This window comes from Lontra canadensis, unplaced genomic scaffold (assembly GCF_010015895.1).
Source record: "Lontra canadensis isolate GAN:19392208 unplaced genomic scaffold, GSC_riverotter_1.0 scaffold6, whole genome shotgun sequence".
Lineage (NCBI taxonomy): Eukaryota > Metazoa > Chordata > Mammalia > Carnivora > Mustelidae > Lontra > Lontra canadensis.
The window spans coordinates 2,778,017-2,795,965 of record NW_022631000.1 but is presented as its reverse complement, the minus strand read 5'-3'; the positions used below and the strand labels follow the sequence as shown (position 1 = coordinate 2,795,965).

At 35.2% G+C, this 17,949-nt stretch overlaps 1 protein-coding gene across 1 annotated transcript in view; it reads left to right on the top strand.

The window, feature by feature from the left end:
* IMPG2 (interphotoreceptor matrix proteoglycan 2) overlaps window positions 1-17,949 on the top strand; it is an 80,052-nt gene that overhangs the window by 21,648 nt on the left and 40,455 nt on the right. Inside the window, exons 4-8 of the mRNA XM_032852063.1 lie at window positions 1,277-1,326; window positions 2,404-2,486; window positions 8,734-8,895; window positions 12,842-12,900; window positions 14,956-14,976. Of these exons, the coding sequence (XP_032707954.1) occupies window positions 1,277-1,326; window positions 2,404-2,486; window positions 8,734-8,895; window positions 12,842-12,900; window positions 14,956-14,976 (375 nt within the window). The remainder of the gene's footprint in view (window positions 1-1,276; window positions 1,327-2,403; window positions 2,487-8,733; window positions 8,896-12,841; window positions 12,901-14,955; window positions 14,977-17,949) is intronic.

The following is a 17,949-nucleotide window of genomic DNA, read 5'->3' as shown; positions in this document are numbered from 1 at the left end:
ACTTTAAATTTTATATTTTTGGTTAAGTGGAAATTTGGACTTGGAGAAATCCACTTTCTTTCCTTTAGAAGGGACTTCTCAGATTATCTTTAAAAAAAAAAAAAAGAGTTTATTTATTTATTTAAGGGGGAGGGACAGTGGGAGAGGGAGAAGCAGACTCCCACTGAGCTGGGAGACTGACTCCGGGCTTAGTCCCAGGATTTGATCCCAGTACTCTGGGATCATGACCTGAACTGAAGGCAGACAAATGACTGAGCCACCTCAGTGCTGCTCAGATTACCTTTTGATCTTCTCTTGTAGTTGCAAAGCGGCATGGTGAAAGGATAGCTATGTGATTTGCAGTCTGTTAGCTGTGTGGCCTACAGCAAGTCATTTCTCTAAGCTTCACTTTCTTTATATAAAAAAAATTATGATTTCTATGATTTCTCCAATGACATGAGATCTGTGCTTATATTTTTTTCCTTAGCAACAAGTACTCTCCTGCCTACACTACTTGTTACATTTGTAATCATTTACTTATTGCCTATTTCCTGTAACACTGTAACTTTAATAGATCATGTGTTTATCCACAGCTGTATGCCAGATGTCTTGTCCACTCCCTGGCTAATAGTATTTGTTTATTCTTTCATTCTAAAAATATCTGTTTAGTGTCTACTAAATGGCAGGTACTAGTTTAGGCTGGAGGTAGAATAAGAATATGGCAGGCAAGGTTCCTATTCTCATAGAATTTATATTCTTACAGCAGTCCTATTGAATAGAACTTTCTGTGATGATGGAAATATTCTTTACTATGCTGTTCCATATGGGAGCCATTAGGCACATGTGACTATGGAGCACTTGAAATGTGGCTAGTGTGAAGGAGGATCAGAATTTTAAACTTTATTTAATTTTACTTAAATTAGCACATAAGTCCAGTGACTACCATGCCAATGCCATTCTAGAGGATTAAAAGATTGGAGACAGAAATAAAGAAGTAGATAAGTCAACACATAATTTCACATACTGATAATAACTGAGAAAAAATCAAACAGGCTTATAGAATAGTAAGTAGGGGAGTACTTTATGTAGGGTGATTCTACTTGAGCAAAAATCAATACATGTAAAATAAGTGAATTATGAGGACTATTATTTTTTAACTTTGTTAAATAAGTACTTACTTGGGTTTGGGAACCAAGTTTGGAGATGTAGTGAATTCCTTTTTTGGAAAACAGACTTCAAAATATATCCATATATTTCTATCATCTTTGTTAACTTTAAACATTTTTTTTAACCTTAGCCCTGAATTATCATCTCCGTTTCCTGTTGGTGATACCTCAACATCGGGAGGTATGCTCTTGTACATTTATTCACTTTTCTTTGTTGTTGTTTCTTTTTTATTAACATATAATGGATTATTTGCCCCAGGGGTGCAGGTCTGTGAATCATCAGGCTTCACTTTTCTTTTTAAATTATTTATGGCTTAAGATGATCTTGCAAGCAAGCACACATTTCAGCTCACATTTAAAAAATACTAGGTTTCTCTTTCCTTATGTGTTGTTCAAGAATCTCAAGAAGTAACTGTGTTTTCATTTATTCTATGGCACTATGTTGTGAGTACTTAAAGATATTTAATTATTAAGTCTAATGAAAATCAGAAAGCTACTTAAAACAAATGTATGAGCTAAAGAATTACTTTAAGGCAAACACTGTAACCATTACCTATGTCAACAGGTAGAACCTTTCTAGTTCCACCAGTTGTCATTTGTCCTGAAAGAGTTTCTCAGAATGAAGATGTTTCGGATTGTATTCTGTGGGGTACTTTAACATGTTCCTTTGATCTCTGTATCTCCTATGAATTAGTAGTTGCTTTCTTCATTTTTAATTTTTTTAAAAAAGTTTTATTTCTTGGAAATTTCAAACATATGCAAAAAGTAGAATTATACAACGAGGCCAGCTTCAACAATTATCAATTCATAGCCAGTCTCCAACCATCACCCACTTTTCCTGTCTGGTGGTATTACTTTTCTTTTTTTTAATTAACATATAAAGTATTATTAGCCCCAGGGGTATAGGTATGTGAATCATTAGGCTTACACACTTAACAGCACTCACCAAGGTGCTATTAACTTTTTTCAGTGTCTGTCCCCTTTAATAGATAGCTCTTTAAGGATAAAAATTTTGTCTGTATCCTTAGCAATTGCTTAGTGACTGACATATAGTAAGCTCATTATATGCCACTGAATGAATGAATGAGTTATAATTATATTCTGTTCTAGGAGACTCTATGCAAATATGTCTTAAGGTTTGAATGTACTGAATTTCCAGGATGAAAAAGCAAATGACTTACAGGAATGGTTTTGAAGTCAGATTGGTATTTCCTGATATGATTCTGAATTCGTATACTGACTTTGTTTTCCTACTTAGGTGCTGTTCTTAGTGCTCCATATCCAGAGGTGACTACCTCTGAAGGTACCTCAGAGAGCAGCAAGGAGAGGCCTGACGTGAGTGTGAGTGACGCTGTGTTTTGTTATTTCGTTTCTGACGTGGAGAACAGGGGTTAAGAGAGACTTATATTCCATTGCCAAACTGCACAAGACTTCATGTGGTTTCCTTTACGGAAATATTGTGGATTCTAAAACCAGTGTATTAAAAAGAATCTAAAAATCCCTGAAAAGCCAAATCAATCTGCTTTGCAAGAGAGCTTCAACTTGTAAATGAAATGACTTGGAAACTGGAGAATTGTCATCATGGTAAACTCACTGTCTCTTGTGGGCTATGTGACATAATTTACCATGGGGTTTTTGCCTATGTTCTTCTATCCCATAATAGATCAGGACTTAGTCTTCTCTTCTTCAGAGGGAAAGGATATAGATTTTATGTAACTGAAAAATCAAGAAATACTGTGCTTAATAATGATGCATTTGAAAAGAGTTTTTTTAAAATCTTTTTTCTTTTTCTTTTCTTTTCTTTTCTTTTTTTTAAAGATTTTATTTATTTATTTGACAGACAGAGATCACAAATAGGCAGAGAGAGAGGAGGAAGTAGGCTCCCTCCTCAGCAGGGAGCCCGATGCGGGGCTCGATCCCAGGACCCCGGGATCATGACCTGAACCAAAGGCAGAAGCTTTAACCCACTGAGCCACCCAGGCGCTGTGAGAGATTTTTTTTTTTAAAGTACAAAGGCTGCCCAGGAAGCTGGAAATATTTTGTTAGAAATTTTGTTAAACATGAATTATTAAAATTTGGGGTTCATAATCCTAGATTATTTAATGTAGTACAAACTATGACTGAACACATTCACTAGAAATGTGTAATTTAGTTACCTTGTACCTTTTCTTTCCAGGTTGGACATTTTAATTTATATGAAATACAGTTAATTCACCCCACTCTGCCCCACCACTTCTCTGTCACCGAATAAGGGTGGTAGTAATGTGGGATCCATGAGTGGATGCTGGAATCAATACATTCACCTTCTATAAATTTTCTCCAGAGTAGATGGTGTTGGGAAATACTGTCATTCAATAAATATTTATGAATGAATGAGTAAAAAGTGATCTTGTGGTTCTGAACTTGAAGCAAAATAGTTGTGGGTTTAGGTCTGGAAATATTCATAGAATGAGATAGAATTCCCTGTAATAGAAGTAAAAGACTTATATATAATCAATTGGAATATTAATATCCAAAAGAGAAGACTATTTGAAGCCAATTTATAGAATGAGTAAGAAAACAAAGCAGTATAGATCCCTAACAAGAATTAGATTGCTTGTATGTCTAGTTCAAGATGAAGCCTAAAGGTTCAGTTTTTTTTTACAGTTCAGTTTTTTCCCTAATACATTTTCCATCTACTGTTATAGAAATGATATACTTTATTTCTGTTTTGTTAGTGGTTTCCCTATAAGTTATATAATATATATATTATGTGTAGTATTTATAATATTTATATTATATATATATAATATTTACCCTGGAAGTTACCCCATAAGTTGTAATGTATAATCTAGCAAAATTTAAATTTTTCAAAATCTTCATCCTTATCTTAAGCAATGCAAGAATATTAGAACATTGTAATTCAAATAATCACCCTACTGCTTTATATTCTATTTTTTGATATTATTGTTCTTTCTTTCTCTCTTTTAATTCTTTCTTTTCAATCCCACAAATTAGATTGTATTATATTTGTTCTTTTAAAAATTTTTTTATTTTATTTATTTTATTTTATTTCTTTATTTTATTTTATTTCTTTATTTGAGTAAGAGAGAGAGAAGGAGGGAGGAACAGAGAGGGAGTGACAAGCAGACTCTGCACCAATCTCAGAGCCCCATGTGGGGCCAGATCCCAAGACCCTGATGTCATGACCTGAACTGAAATCAAGAGTCAGATGCTCAACATTGGATGCTCAACAGACTGAGCCACCTGGAGTCTCTGTATTTGTTCTTTTTTTTTTTTTGGATTGTGTTATATTTGTTTTGGATAAAATCTGTTTTACATTTACATGGAAGTTTATTATTTTATTTTCTTAAAATTCTTTTTTGCACTTTAGGCCTATCTGTTAGGATAATTTTCTTTTGGGAATATATGCTCCTGATATTACTTTAGTAAGAGTCTCTCATTTGTTCATTTTGAGTTTTTGATCATCTGAAAATTTCTTTATTATCTCCTTATTCTAGAAAGAAATTATAAATCTGTACTAAATTCTAGACTGAGGTTTTTTTTTTTTGTCACGTTTTTATTTCACTATATTCTAACGTTTGTTGTTGCTACTGAGAACTATCAGTTCAGTTATTTTTCACTTGTGTATCAGTTTCCCTCTGGCTGTTTTCTTTGTCTACTTTTAAGATCTATCTCTGTCTCCTCTCTATATATCTTTGTCTATGTACATCTAATCATAAGACGTAACAGCTGAACATTTCTTAGAATTTATAGTATTTGTAAGGCTTTACATTAAGGAAGTACAACAAATCCAAAGCAAAATAAATAATTATACTCCTATACCCATTTTTTTGTGAAATACTATATATTATACCACTATATGCGCGTGCACATGCACACACACACACACACATACACATGTTCGTGCACATACACACTACTTATATATACTTTTACATAAGTATACTATAGTATGCACTACAGTATATATACTACAAATATATATACTGGTATACTATATGGCATTTGGCATTCTGCAGTTTCACAAATGGTATGGGAGAAATTCTTAGCTCTTATCTTGTATGCTAGAACCTCTGGCCTCCTCCTTTTTCCCCTATGTTTGTTAACCACTCTTTAATATTTTCATTTCTTTATCTCTCTGCATTAGATTCAGGTATGTGTTTCCTAATTCTTCAGGTACCAGTTTACTAATTGTTCCTTCAGCTTAGTTTGATTTGTTATTCAAATTGTCTGTTGAGTTTTTAGTATCCTTGCTTTATGGGTGAGCCTTTTTTTTTTTAATTGAAGTATAGTTGATATACAATGTCACATTAGTTTCAGGTATATGGCGTAGTGATTTGACAAGTCTGCCCTTATTCTATGCTCACCACAAATGCAGCCATCATCTTCACTATTATTTGGGAGTCTTTGATCTGACCTTTCAACATGTACACACCTTTTGCTTTTTATCCTATCCCTTTGTGGTATATAAAACTAAAGCCTAGATTATAAAGTATCAGGGGATATACCATGTATTCACACAATACTGATTCACCTCTCTGGATTTTTCTAACCTGTTTTTCCAGACCCCTTGGCATTTTCTTTACTTTCTTATAAACCAGCTATGCCTTAAAAACTTTTAAAAAATAATTATTCATCACTTAAGGTATTCTGTAGCAGCAAGATTACTAAGGATATTTCTTTTATAATTATATGGCAAATGGAGTCTCTGTCCAAAGTTAGCAAGATAAAATTTAATATAAAAATGCAAAGTTTTATATAAAATTCCATAAGACTAAGAGTTTTTGTTGATGTTAGTTTCTGTATGAATCAGTAGTAGGATGCAGTTACTGGGGTGAAACTAGTAAAAGCTAGTGTAATTTTAGGTTGCATTTATAGAAATACAGAATCTATTGTAAGAGAGGTGGTGGTATCCTATCATATTTTAATTGATCAGACCTGAGTTGTGTATTCCACACTCTAAGGAAGGTATTAAGAGCCTGAGAAATGTATGGAGGAGAAGATCTAGAGAAGTCAGGGAAGTCCTGATAGGTGTTTTAACTCATTTGAAGGGCTCTCTGGTGACTACAGTTTTTATATATGTCTTAGATTACAGAACTGAGATCAGTGGTGGAGCTTATAGGGAAATATATTTGGGCTTAATATTAAGAATTTTGGGTAGAAGTGGATGAAATGGGTAAAGTGTGTCAAAAGATATAAATTTCTAGTTATAAAATGAATAAATCATGGGAATATAGTGTACATCATGGTGACTAATAGTACTGTGTTGCATATTTGAAAGTAGTTAGGAGCGTGGATCTTGAAAGTTCTCATCACAAGAAAAAAGAAGTTTGTAACTGTGTATGGTGATGGATGTTAACTGGGTTTATTGTGATGATCATCTTGCAATACATACAAATATTGAATCATCACATTGTACACCTGAGACTAATGTATGTTATATGTCAATTATACCTTAATAAGAATGCCCCCAAATATGAGTGCCTGATAATGTGCCAGTTACTCTTTCAGGAGGCATACCGATGAGTAAACATACGGTATAATTACCTTGTGCTATGTGCTATGATAGGGTAAATGCAAATAGGAGATAGGAGAGATAGGGTAAATGCAAATAGGAAATAGGAGAACATTAGGAGCATTGGGTCAGTTTTGAGGGGCTCTTCTGAGAAGTTTTCTGGTGTGGGTGAGGTCTGAGTTAAGGTTGAATAGAAGTTACCAGTAGAAGAGAAAGGGGAAAGGTCTTGGCCTGAGGTCTCAAAACAAAGGGAAGAGTACTACTTAGGCCAGAGAGAATTAGCACATTCCTCAGTCTACAAATAGGAATTTAGCATGGCTGGAGAGGATAGTGAAAGGTGCGGGAAAGGGAGATGGGGCTGGAAAAGCAAAACAGGAACCAAGTTGTGAAGGGCAAAGAAGAAAGAAAAAAAAATTGAAGAGCTTTCCAAACATGAGAGCTTTTTATTTTTTCCTTTTAAGATTTTTGTCTTTATTTGAGAGAGAGAGAGAGAGAGAGAGAGGGCACTAGGAGGGGCAGAGGCAAAGGGAGAGGGAGCAGCAGATGCTCCCCTGAGCAGGGAGCCTGATGTGGGACTCCATCCCAGTATCCCAGGACATGACCTGAGCCAACTCAGATGCTTAATTGGCTGAGCCACCCAGGTGCCCCAAGAGCTTGTTGTTTTTTTTTTTTTTTAAATGTAATGGTCTGCCTTTGAAGATCGGGACTCTCATCAGAGCCATTTAAACAGGATGAGTAACTATTTGTCAGGGATATTCTAGAGAGAATTCAGGCATCCAAAGGAATAGTAGGATCTTTGAGGTTCTTTCCCAGTCTGAAATTTTGAAGGTCTCTGATTATATGATATATCAAGGATGAAAAATGATACACTGAAAGAAAGTCTCTGTAGTCTCTTCCTGACTCTGCCATGGTCTTGCCAGGACCCCTTAGGCTAGCAAGTCTTCCATTCCAACCCTTTGTGTATCACAATGGAGGGACTAAGGTGGATAAGCTCAAGTGTATCTTCCACGTAGCAGTTCTTACCGTAGTGTTGTAGTAGTGATATTTTCTTTCCCTCATTCTACATTTACTAATTGGAATTCTTCTTTAAGACACTGTTGTTGCTTCTCATTTATTTATTAAATCATTTATTTCTATCAATATGAATCCATGGATACTTATTTTATTCTTTGGATTATAATCCATTATTTATTTTGTTCAAATTGTTGGAGCTTTGGCCACTGGAAGACATGGATTTTAATGTTACAGAGTACAAAAAGTTCATACAGTTTCAACTTCCATGTAGTCACTAATCTTTAAGAAACCACACCTTGTTGAATTTGGTGTAGTATCTAAAAAGAATCTCCACAAGTATCTAAAAAGGCTGTTAATGTAATTGTCCCTTCCCTAATACTTTTCTTCATGTATTTCAACTAAAGCAATGTATTGTAACTGATGGAACGTGGAAACAGATACGACAATCCACTGTCTTCTTATTGCCAACCAAATTAAAGAACTTATAAAAATACAAAGTGTTACTCTTCTCATTCATTTTTATTTTGCAAAATGTTATTTCTATAGCATGAGGAACTTATTATTTTTTAAATGAATTAATAAATATTTTTAAAATTTCCCCTTCAATTTTTTGTCTGGTAAATATCTATGGATAAAACCCACAAAAACCACATTTCTTTGGTTTTGAATGATTTTTAAGAGTCTAAATGGGTCCTAAGACCAAAAAGTTTGAGAACCACACTCCTAGGCTATTTTTAGATGATACTATTAGCATAGTCAACTCTTTTTAAACTCACAGATAATGTGATAGAAGATGGTCAACTTTGAAGGTTTTCTGTCTTTCCTTGAAGTAGCCATTGTGTGTTCAAAGGAATGTACAAATGCATGGTAATTTTAATGTTTGCCTATGTCTTAAAGTCCATCCTATTAGTTCCAAAGTCAAATATTGTATAAAAGGTCATCATTAGAAGTTTCTTTTGACACAGTGTGATATGTACTGATATGTACTGATCAGTAGATATTTGTTGGTTGCATGAGTAAACATCGACATTTATTGTTTTTTCTCTAAAAATCCAGATTAGCAATGAAATTGAGAATGTGATAGAAGAATCCACAAAACCAGCAACTGAGCAGATTGCAGAATTCAGTATACACCTTCTGGGAGAGCAATACAGGGAAGAACTACAGGATCCTTCCAACTTCCACCACCAGCACCTTGCGGAAGAGTTTATTTCAGAGGTAGATGATTTGGGGTTTGTTTTTCCTTCTTTTCTTTTCTTTTTTCTCTTCTTTCTTTCCCTCCCTCCCTCCCTTCCTCCTTCCTTCCTTTCTTCTTTCCTTCCTTTCTTTTTCTTTCTTTCTCTCTCTCTCTTTCTAATTAATAAGACATTTTCCTGGGGTTGTAAATTTCCCATAGTCACAAGACTGGTTAAAGGTAGGTTAAGGAATTAAGCTTTTCTATTTGCTTCAGGAGCTGTGACTTAGCTATTTCTTCAGAACATTCTGTAAAAAGGTCACAGAAAGGCAGATGAGTTTATTTAATTGAAGCAAAATCTGACACACCTTTACCATCTGCTAACAAATAAATACTGTTCCCAAACTTCTGGTGCATAGCCAAAGAAGAATGTGTTCAATGGCATGGTTTTGACTTGACAGTATTTAGAGAAATTAGTATGTTTAAGAAACTATACACAGTGTATTGTTTTTCTTAAAGGATCATTAAATTTAATTTGTTTTAATTTCCAATTAAAATTCTTTTTCTAAACTGAAAAAATTGGGGCAGTCAACACATAAGTAGTACACAGTACCAAGTTCAAAAGGACAAAAGAGTATCTGGTGAAATGTAAAGTTCCCTCCTATCTCTGTTCCTTGGTTGGAGGTGTTTTTAAAAAGGTCTTTCTTTAAAGAATCATGCCTTAGACTATCCTGCAACTTTAATTTCTGGAAGAATTCTATATGGGACTTGAAGTCAGGATTCTTTCAGTCAAAAATAATTAATACTTGGCCCACTTCTTGTGTGCCGTTGCTCTTGTGTAGTAGGGCATTGAGTGCCCAGCTTCCCTTTCTGTCCAGTGACAGGGCACAGCATTCCTTCCTGTTTACTTCTTTTCCTTCCCTCTTGATGGGGTTCTCCTTGCCTGAGTTTTTCAATTCCATTACATTGGACTCATTTTCTTCCCTAGACACTATGTCTAGAGGAGAAAAAGAAATGTGCATCTCTCAGCCAAACAGCATCACTGCAGCCATCCGACATAAGGAGTGTAAGCCAGACGATTATTTTTCCTATCTGTGTGGCCAAGTTGCAAGGCTGTATGGTATGTAGAAGAAATGTCAGCCAGGCCAGTGGCCACCTGGCATCAGATAATGTCTTGGATTAGCTGTCTGGTTCTCTGTGCTCTTGGAGTTAAGGAAACTTAGTAAGCCTGAGTGTTTAGATAAACAATTGCACTCAATGACTGTGTGTTTAGAGGAAGTCTAAGAAACATTCTCAAAAACATCTCCAGCAGAGACTTTATGAGGTAGATAGCTCTTGGCTTGAGGTGATTTGGGGGCCATGAAAGGTCTGGGTCTATCATGTAATGGTTTCTTTGGCATATCTCTACAGCCCTGTCCCTTACCTACAATGAAATGTCTACCAACAGCCACTTCCTGTGTAAAGCAGCCGAGTTAGAGATTTTGTCTCTGAAAGGTTCTGTGTTTAATGCACATTGAAGGGGGTCCCTCTAACTCTCTCCCTACAGGTTGCAGTCATAGGGATTGCTCCTTTAATATTATTTCCTAGGCAATAATATGGGAAGATATTCAGGGAAAAAGAAAGCCTGATTGGAGAGGATTGTGGTTCAGGAGCAATTACTTTTTTTTTTATGAAAAGGGTAAGATAAGCTTGGGACAACACCAAGTATGATGTCAGAGAGAGAAAAGTAAGCAAGAAAGGTTAGGAGCATTGATAGCTGATGATAGCCACAGTATTAACACAGTGTCCTTGCATAGTGCCTATGGTCTACCTGTTGCTTTCAGTCTGTTAGCTCACAGCAACCATGTGGGTAAGGATCTCCACTGTACAAATGAGGCCAAGAGGCCAAGTAAATTATTCATAGTCATTTCAACCTCTAGGAGTAGAAGGGAAAATCAAGTCTCCTCCTTCCCTTCAAAGTGTTCCTTCCTTTATACCATATAGAGTCACCTTAATTTTAGTTCAGGTAAAAAGTTAAAGTGAGCTTCACAGTTTTCCCAGGCATGGTCTCAATTCTATAACATTTTTATCATGAGACAGGGGGAAGAAGAGGCATGTAATTCATTGGGAAGAATATTGGCTTTGGTATTAGGTTTGGGTTGAATACATTCTGATTTAGTTATTTACCAAATATATGACCCTGGGCAAGTTAGTTGACATCTATCTCAATTTTCCCTTGTATGAAATTGGGAAAACATGTATCTCTTGACATTACAAAGATGAGGAGTAATATTGTAAAGCACCAAGCACATAGAAGTCATTTAATAAATAATACCTATTATTAATCTTGTTGTTAATAAAGTGGAATGATTCTTTCAACTGGACACCTGTACAGTAGTTAATTAGATATGGTGATTTAGAATACTTGTACGTGGTTAGACTCAAGAGATGACAAAACTCAAAATGAGATGGGTCTAGCAATAATAATAACAACATACAGTTGTATAACATTTTGTAATTAATGGAATTCTTTCAGGTACATTCATTTTAATCTCATGAAAACCAATATGGTTGAAGGGCAGGGCAGTATTAGTTCTATAAAATAAGGCTTGTATGCAGTTACTTTGCCAGCAGAAACAGCTGAGAAAAACTCATTTTTGGATTCCTGTCCTGCAAGATTCCATCTCTACTTCTTTCCTACAAGAATTACGGCATTTCTCTCTTTCCTCTAAGAGAATAAAACAAGGCAAATTATCATAAGTAGTTACTTGGGTTTGGATTCTTTATCCTTAAGACATTGAGATCTTCAGTGAGCCATTATTATTATTATTTTTTAATCCCACTTTCCCGATTATATTAAGACTTGGTTTTAAAAGCAGATTCCCAGAGATGGCTCGACAGTCCACTAACAACTTCTTTCCTTATTCTGGTGTTGGCTCCATAGTGACTTATCTGCTGAGACTGTCACCTTCTGAAGTGTGGGCTAAGTGTTCAGTGTTGTTAAAATATGTTTTTATGCATCACCGGACTATTTTTAGATTTTTAGTCCAGTTAGCATTCTTTCCCTATCTCCAGTCACTAAGCTCATCGTGATTTACATGGCTGGATTTTAAAGACTCAGTGATAAAACTGGTTCCTGTAGATGTTCTATAAATTGATCTTGTAAAAAACAAAAGATTTTATTTATTTATTTGGCAGAGCAAGACACAGTAAGAGGGGGAATATAAACAGGGGGAGTAACAGAGGGAGAAGCAGCCTTCCTGCCAAGCAGGTAGCCTGATGCGGGGTTTGATTCCAGGACCCCAGGATCGTGACCCCAGCCAAAGGCAGACACCTAATGACTAAGCCACCCAGGCGCCCCATAAATTGATCTTTTGGCCAGTTGAATTACCTGGTCAAAGCTTCATAACCTTCCTCATGACACCCGGTCAACAGGGCCTCTCTCCTGGGGCCTGAGCTTCAGCTTGTGGACTAGTTTCTAATGTTGACTTTGCTTGCAGTTCCCCTTGTCTGGTAGGAACAGGAAACAGATGCCATCAGATACTTCACACTCACAGAAAATGAACACATGACTGTTTGTCAGTGTGTATGCTGTGGCCAGATTTCTAATCCAAACAATTACATTTAAAAATGTTAAAGCTTTTTTTTTGTTCTTGAGACTAATGCTTTTTTCTACATTTTATCCCACAAGGGAAAAAGCAGTGCTTTGCCAGTAAGAAGTTGCTTTTCATAATTTGGAAAAAAATTAATATTAAAATACATTAAAACTTTAAAAGACAAAAATGTAAAAGAAAAATATGACAGTGTTGTGTTAAAAACTATTTTCTAACATTGTAAGCTATTATAATTTTCTTATGTAACTTTCTGCCTACTATGTATCTGTATATGTATATAAGCTTCTACTAGTTATAAACAGTGCACTTTATATTCAACTCTTAAATTAAAACAGTATTTTCTATGTACTTTTTCACATTTCTACATAGCTATAAACTTTATTTTTATTTTTAACAGGTTGAAAATGCATTTACTGGGTTACCAGGCTATAAGGACATTCGTGTACTTGACTTTAGGTAAATAGATTCTAAAAATGTGCATGTTTAATAGCACTCTTTATTTCGATGTAATATCTTTTTGTGTTTATTATGTATGCTCTAAAAACAAATGAATGTTGTATTTCAATACTATTTCTGGTAAATGTGTTTTCTTAATGATAGTTTTTCAGGAGAGGAAACTGAATTAGAAAAAGGCCAAGGAATATATTCAAGGAGACCTACTAGATCTGTTGTTGGGCAGATAAGAACTTTGGGATTCATGTTCCCAGCTTGCCGTTGACAAGTTACACTGCTTTTCCTTGGCAATGAGAGGAGCCTGAAGTCACATTAGAGATTATTTTGGCTTCCTACTAAATCTTGTCAGTGTTCTGCTGAGGTGACTTTGACATCTTACTGTAAGGCCATTCTGGAGGGGATGCATTTGTCTTCATTTCAAACATAACAGTTCTAAGTAAATCAGAGACCTCTTTTTAAGACATCTCTTCTCTGCTTAAAACAGCATAATACCTGTTAATGTTTTCTGAGTGAATGCTTTGTATCGGGGACTTTATATTCCTGAGCTAACTTAATCAGAATAAATATTATTATTAATATTCATTTTGCAGAGAGCAAACAGGTTTAAAAGGATGAAGTATTAGCCCGAAGTCAGAAAGCTTTTAAATTAGTGGTGGGAGAGGGATTTTGATACCTGGTTGCTGCCTTTACAGCTCTTACTCTTAAACCCCATGCTAGACTCAGTACTGGGAAGGTTTGGAGCAATTGGAGAATAGTTGTGACCCAGCTGTTGCGTGCAGGGGAGCATGAGTAAGGAAACTGTGTAACTTCAAAGCATAATCTATATAGGGCCTATATCTTACCTTTGGCATATTCTCTAATCACAACTTCGGGGTTTACCAGAAATACTAACAAGCACTTACATAGTATTTACAGTACGCCAGGCTTCATATCTATATAACTCATTTATTCCCAGCAGCCATGCTATGAGATAGTTATTAGTATCTTCATTTTTTTTTTTGTTGTTGTTGCTGTTCCAATAAGGACACCAGAGCACAGGGAATTTCAATAATTTACCAAAAGACACTCAGCTAGTTATCTGTGCAGGGGAGAGGGCAAGCATGGTAAATTGACCCACCACCTACTCTCACACCCTGACCAGTCCCCAGTTCAACCTTAGCACTTCTCATAGAATACCGCCTCCAGTTTGACTAAAGCTCATAGGAGAACCCAAGAATGTGAGGCCCTTGAAGACCTCTCTCATCTGGCAGCACATAAAAGGCAACATGGCCTTTAGAACCAACTTCCCTGGGTTGAAATCCTGCTTTTGGCACTTCTGGCTGGATGATTTTAGATAAATTACACGTTTTTAAAGTTTAATTTATGTAAAAAAGAGAATTTACTATAATTCTGCTTTACCAAAAATACTTTTGAAATGCTGGGTAAATTATGTAGCTTCTTTGTTCCTCAGTTTATTTCCTGTAAAATGGGGACTCTGATGGTCCTTAATAATCTTAATGAAGATTAAATGAATTAATTTTTATAAAACACTTAGCACAGTTTTCTGGCACATGGGAAGATCTATTGTCTGCTACATAAAATAAGTAAATATTAAAGGCCATACAGTACTCTGTGGTTCAGTCCTGACCTTTCCCAGTCCCTTAGTATCTTTCTGTATAACATCTGGTTTTCTTTTATTTTAAATTACATGACACATTGTCTACCAAAAAAAAGAAAATGTTTCCTAATTTTGCTAAATACCAGCAACTGGAGTTGTCTGCGGATCTACTGGAAAAAAAAATTATTTACAAAGAGAAAACCTTATATGAATGGTTTAAAGATAGTAAATATTGTCAGTTTAAAGAGAGTAAATATTGTCAGTTTTAAAATAGAATCTTGTCTCCCCTTTTGTTTGCTACTTTCAATCTACATCAGTTTGTCAACATCTAATACTATGCAAACATTTTGATTTAAAGAAACATTGTAGAAGAAATAGATTAAGAACTTGCACTTTGATGAATGATGTGACAATTATAACTGTCTTAAACTCTACTTAACATGTTTAATTTTTATTTTCAGGTCCCCCAAGGAAAATGGCAGGTAGAGTACTTTTTGGTACTTTTCATACAGTCCACAGATTGAAAAGATAGTTTAGAAAATTCGGTAGCCCTAGGTTCCAAGGGAGCATGGCTCAATTCTTTTATAACTTTCAAAATTAGCATCCATCTCCTTACAGATTGGGGGTTGGCAAACTTTTTTACTTAAGGGTTAGTTAGTAAATATTTTAAGCTTTTCAGGCCATTTCTTCTCTGTTGCAACTACTTAACTCAGCCATCAAATGAATATAGATATAGATAATACACTCAAAATGAATGAGCATGGCTATATTCCAATAAAAATTTATGGAAACTGAAATCTGAATTTCATGTAATTTTCACATGTCCAAAATATTGTTCTTGTTTTTATTTTTTCAACTACTTAAAAATATAAAATCTGTGAACTCATAGACACTGGGCTGGATTTAGCTCGAAGGCTATAGTATACAGATCCTTGTCATAGACTGTTGACTGTTAAATATTTGAGTTACACTTAATTTAAAATAGGAATAAAACCCACCAGTAATGTAAACACTCTCAAGGTACTATGTCATTCAATAATATAATCAAATGTCACTAAGGGAGAGAGCTGATCTCTATAGTAGTTCATTTGCAAAAACAGCTGCTCTCTGGAATTTCTTAGAAAAGGGAGAGAGCTGATCTCTATAGTAGTTCATTTGCAAAAACAGCTGCTCTCTGGAATTTCTTAGAAAGGGCGTAATATAAAAACATAATCAATACCCTTTCTGGAGGTTGCTTGTCCGTTTTTGTTTTTGGATTCAAATTTATTTAAAATTCATTTTCTCTTACAAGATTGATATGTGTAAATAGAATTCATGAAGCAAATTTATGTGTAAACTATGGACGTGTTTAGACATACAGTAATACTACCTCATCGTAATATTTTTTATTTGAAAAGAGCTTTCTGACTTCCTCATTTTTATTTATGTTATTTAAGTGTTTACTAAGTGCCTACTAATTGGACAAACCCTATACCTACAAAAATTAATAACTCGGTTTATTTCCTCTAGGAACACAGAATCTAATGAAAAATGCTTTCATAGATCTGTCAAATTACTGGTTCTTTCTTATTTTTTCATTTTATTTTCTTAATATCCACTTGAGATAGTGAAAATGAGGATTACTAGTCATTCTCCTTCTGGAAGTGAGGATATTTTGCCCGAGACTGACAAATTGATTTGCCATAAGTTATATAACTAGGAGGTTTCAGATATTTTGACCAAGGTACTCAGAATTTTGGTTTCTGTATTTTAAGTGTATGTAAACTGTTCTGTGTGTATATGTTATAGGTATATGTGTTGTTGATCAGTACTCAACTGAAAGGCCTGATTGTTTAGTTGTTGCCCTCTTGGCATGATTAGAATATTAAAACAACCCAAACTCTCATGTTTAACCCTGAGACTTTTGATCAGGGTTATGAGAGTTTTTGGTCATGTTATGACCAAAAGAATGATATCCAGTGACTGAATGCTAAGTCCTCTATAGGGACACAGATACCAATATGAAGCCATTAGATTTTATGAGAGAATTGTTAACCTAGGTTAACAAAATTGTTCAGTATTGTCAGTTATTACCCTGTTGATGGAATTGATTCCTAACTTTTTGGTATACTTGTATTCTGGACTGTGGGTGAATAAATGTGTGGCACAGATATAGTCCATTTATATAATACATAACCACTCTCTTTCTCCCTCTCTGTAAGCATTTATATCCATATGGAATTTTCTATTTGCTTTGTACCTCTCCAGGTGCACACATTATTTTAAGTTAGTAGATTACCCATTTGAAGTGAGTCAGCAATGCATCTTCCTGGTATACTTCAAAACTTCAGCTCCAGGCTTTGTAAGAAGAAATTTTATAGGGTATCTGAGTTTCTCTGAAATATCTTTATTTTGGTTGATCTTAATGAGGATTGATACTATTATTTCTTATGTTGAAAATCTGCATATGTCAAACAGCCAATCAGGGCATTTGAGGGAAGAGAATGAGAAAGGATAAATTTCACCTCCACGTGATTGATGTTTCTGGAAATAGCTGTCAGAAAGAGAAATTTTCCTTTATATAGCAGCTGGGTTAGTCTAGTTTAGAAGATGAAAGAGGATAATACAGTGGCGGCTGGTAAACTTGGAGGTGCTGAGTGTGGAGAGTGGACAGCTTTCTTTAATCAGATTATGTTTTGTCTTTCAATGTGCATTCTGCTTATGTACTTCCCTGGGCTCTTGACTTTCTTTTATTCTGTCCCTCATCCTGAGATGTCTCTCTGCTACATTTACCATGCCAGAACTCAGTCTGTTTTGGGTCATAGGGACATTCTTGGCTCCGAAGATAGATGGTTTCCTGATACCATCAGCATTTCTTTGAGTTCTCTTTCCAGGACAAAAACATGGTAGTGAATTGCAGCATATCTCTGAGGCATTTTTATCTTCTTTAATGAATTTATCCTCACTAAACAAGGTAGACTACAATAGAGGTGTTATTTTTATATGTCTAAGGGAAATGTTGGGAGGCAGATTATATTTTGTCAATAAAGGATAAGGCCAGTAATCTAACCCATACTGCTTAATTTGCTCAGATTTCTTGATCCAGGAACATTTCTCTTGATCTTCTCCCTGTGATATTTAAAAGTCATGAAAGGAACATGGTAGAGTCTCAGTGAAGCTCTGATTCTCCTTGTCTAATTTTGTGCATAGCATGGGAATGAACTCAAGTGCTAAGTGGCACAGACATTTTTCCCATTTTTTTCCTTATTAGTGCTTTCTGTCTTAGCATGAAATAGGTTGTGCAAAGACCCCAAGAAGCTCACCTTTCTGGAGATGTAGTCATGGTCTATCCCACAGAGTTTGGAAAGAGCATGCACTTCCTCAGGGTTGGGTTCTGGTTATGAAGTAATATCTCTAAAATGATTATGCATTGGGCACCTGGATGGGTCAGTTGGTTAAGCCTCTGCCTTCGGTTC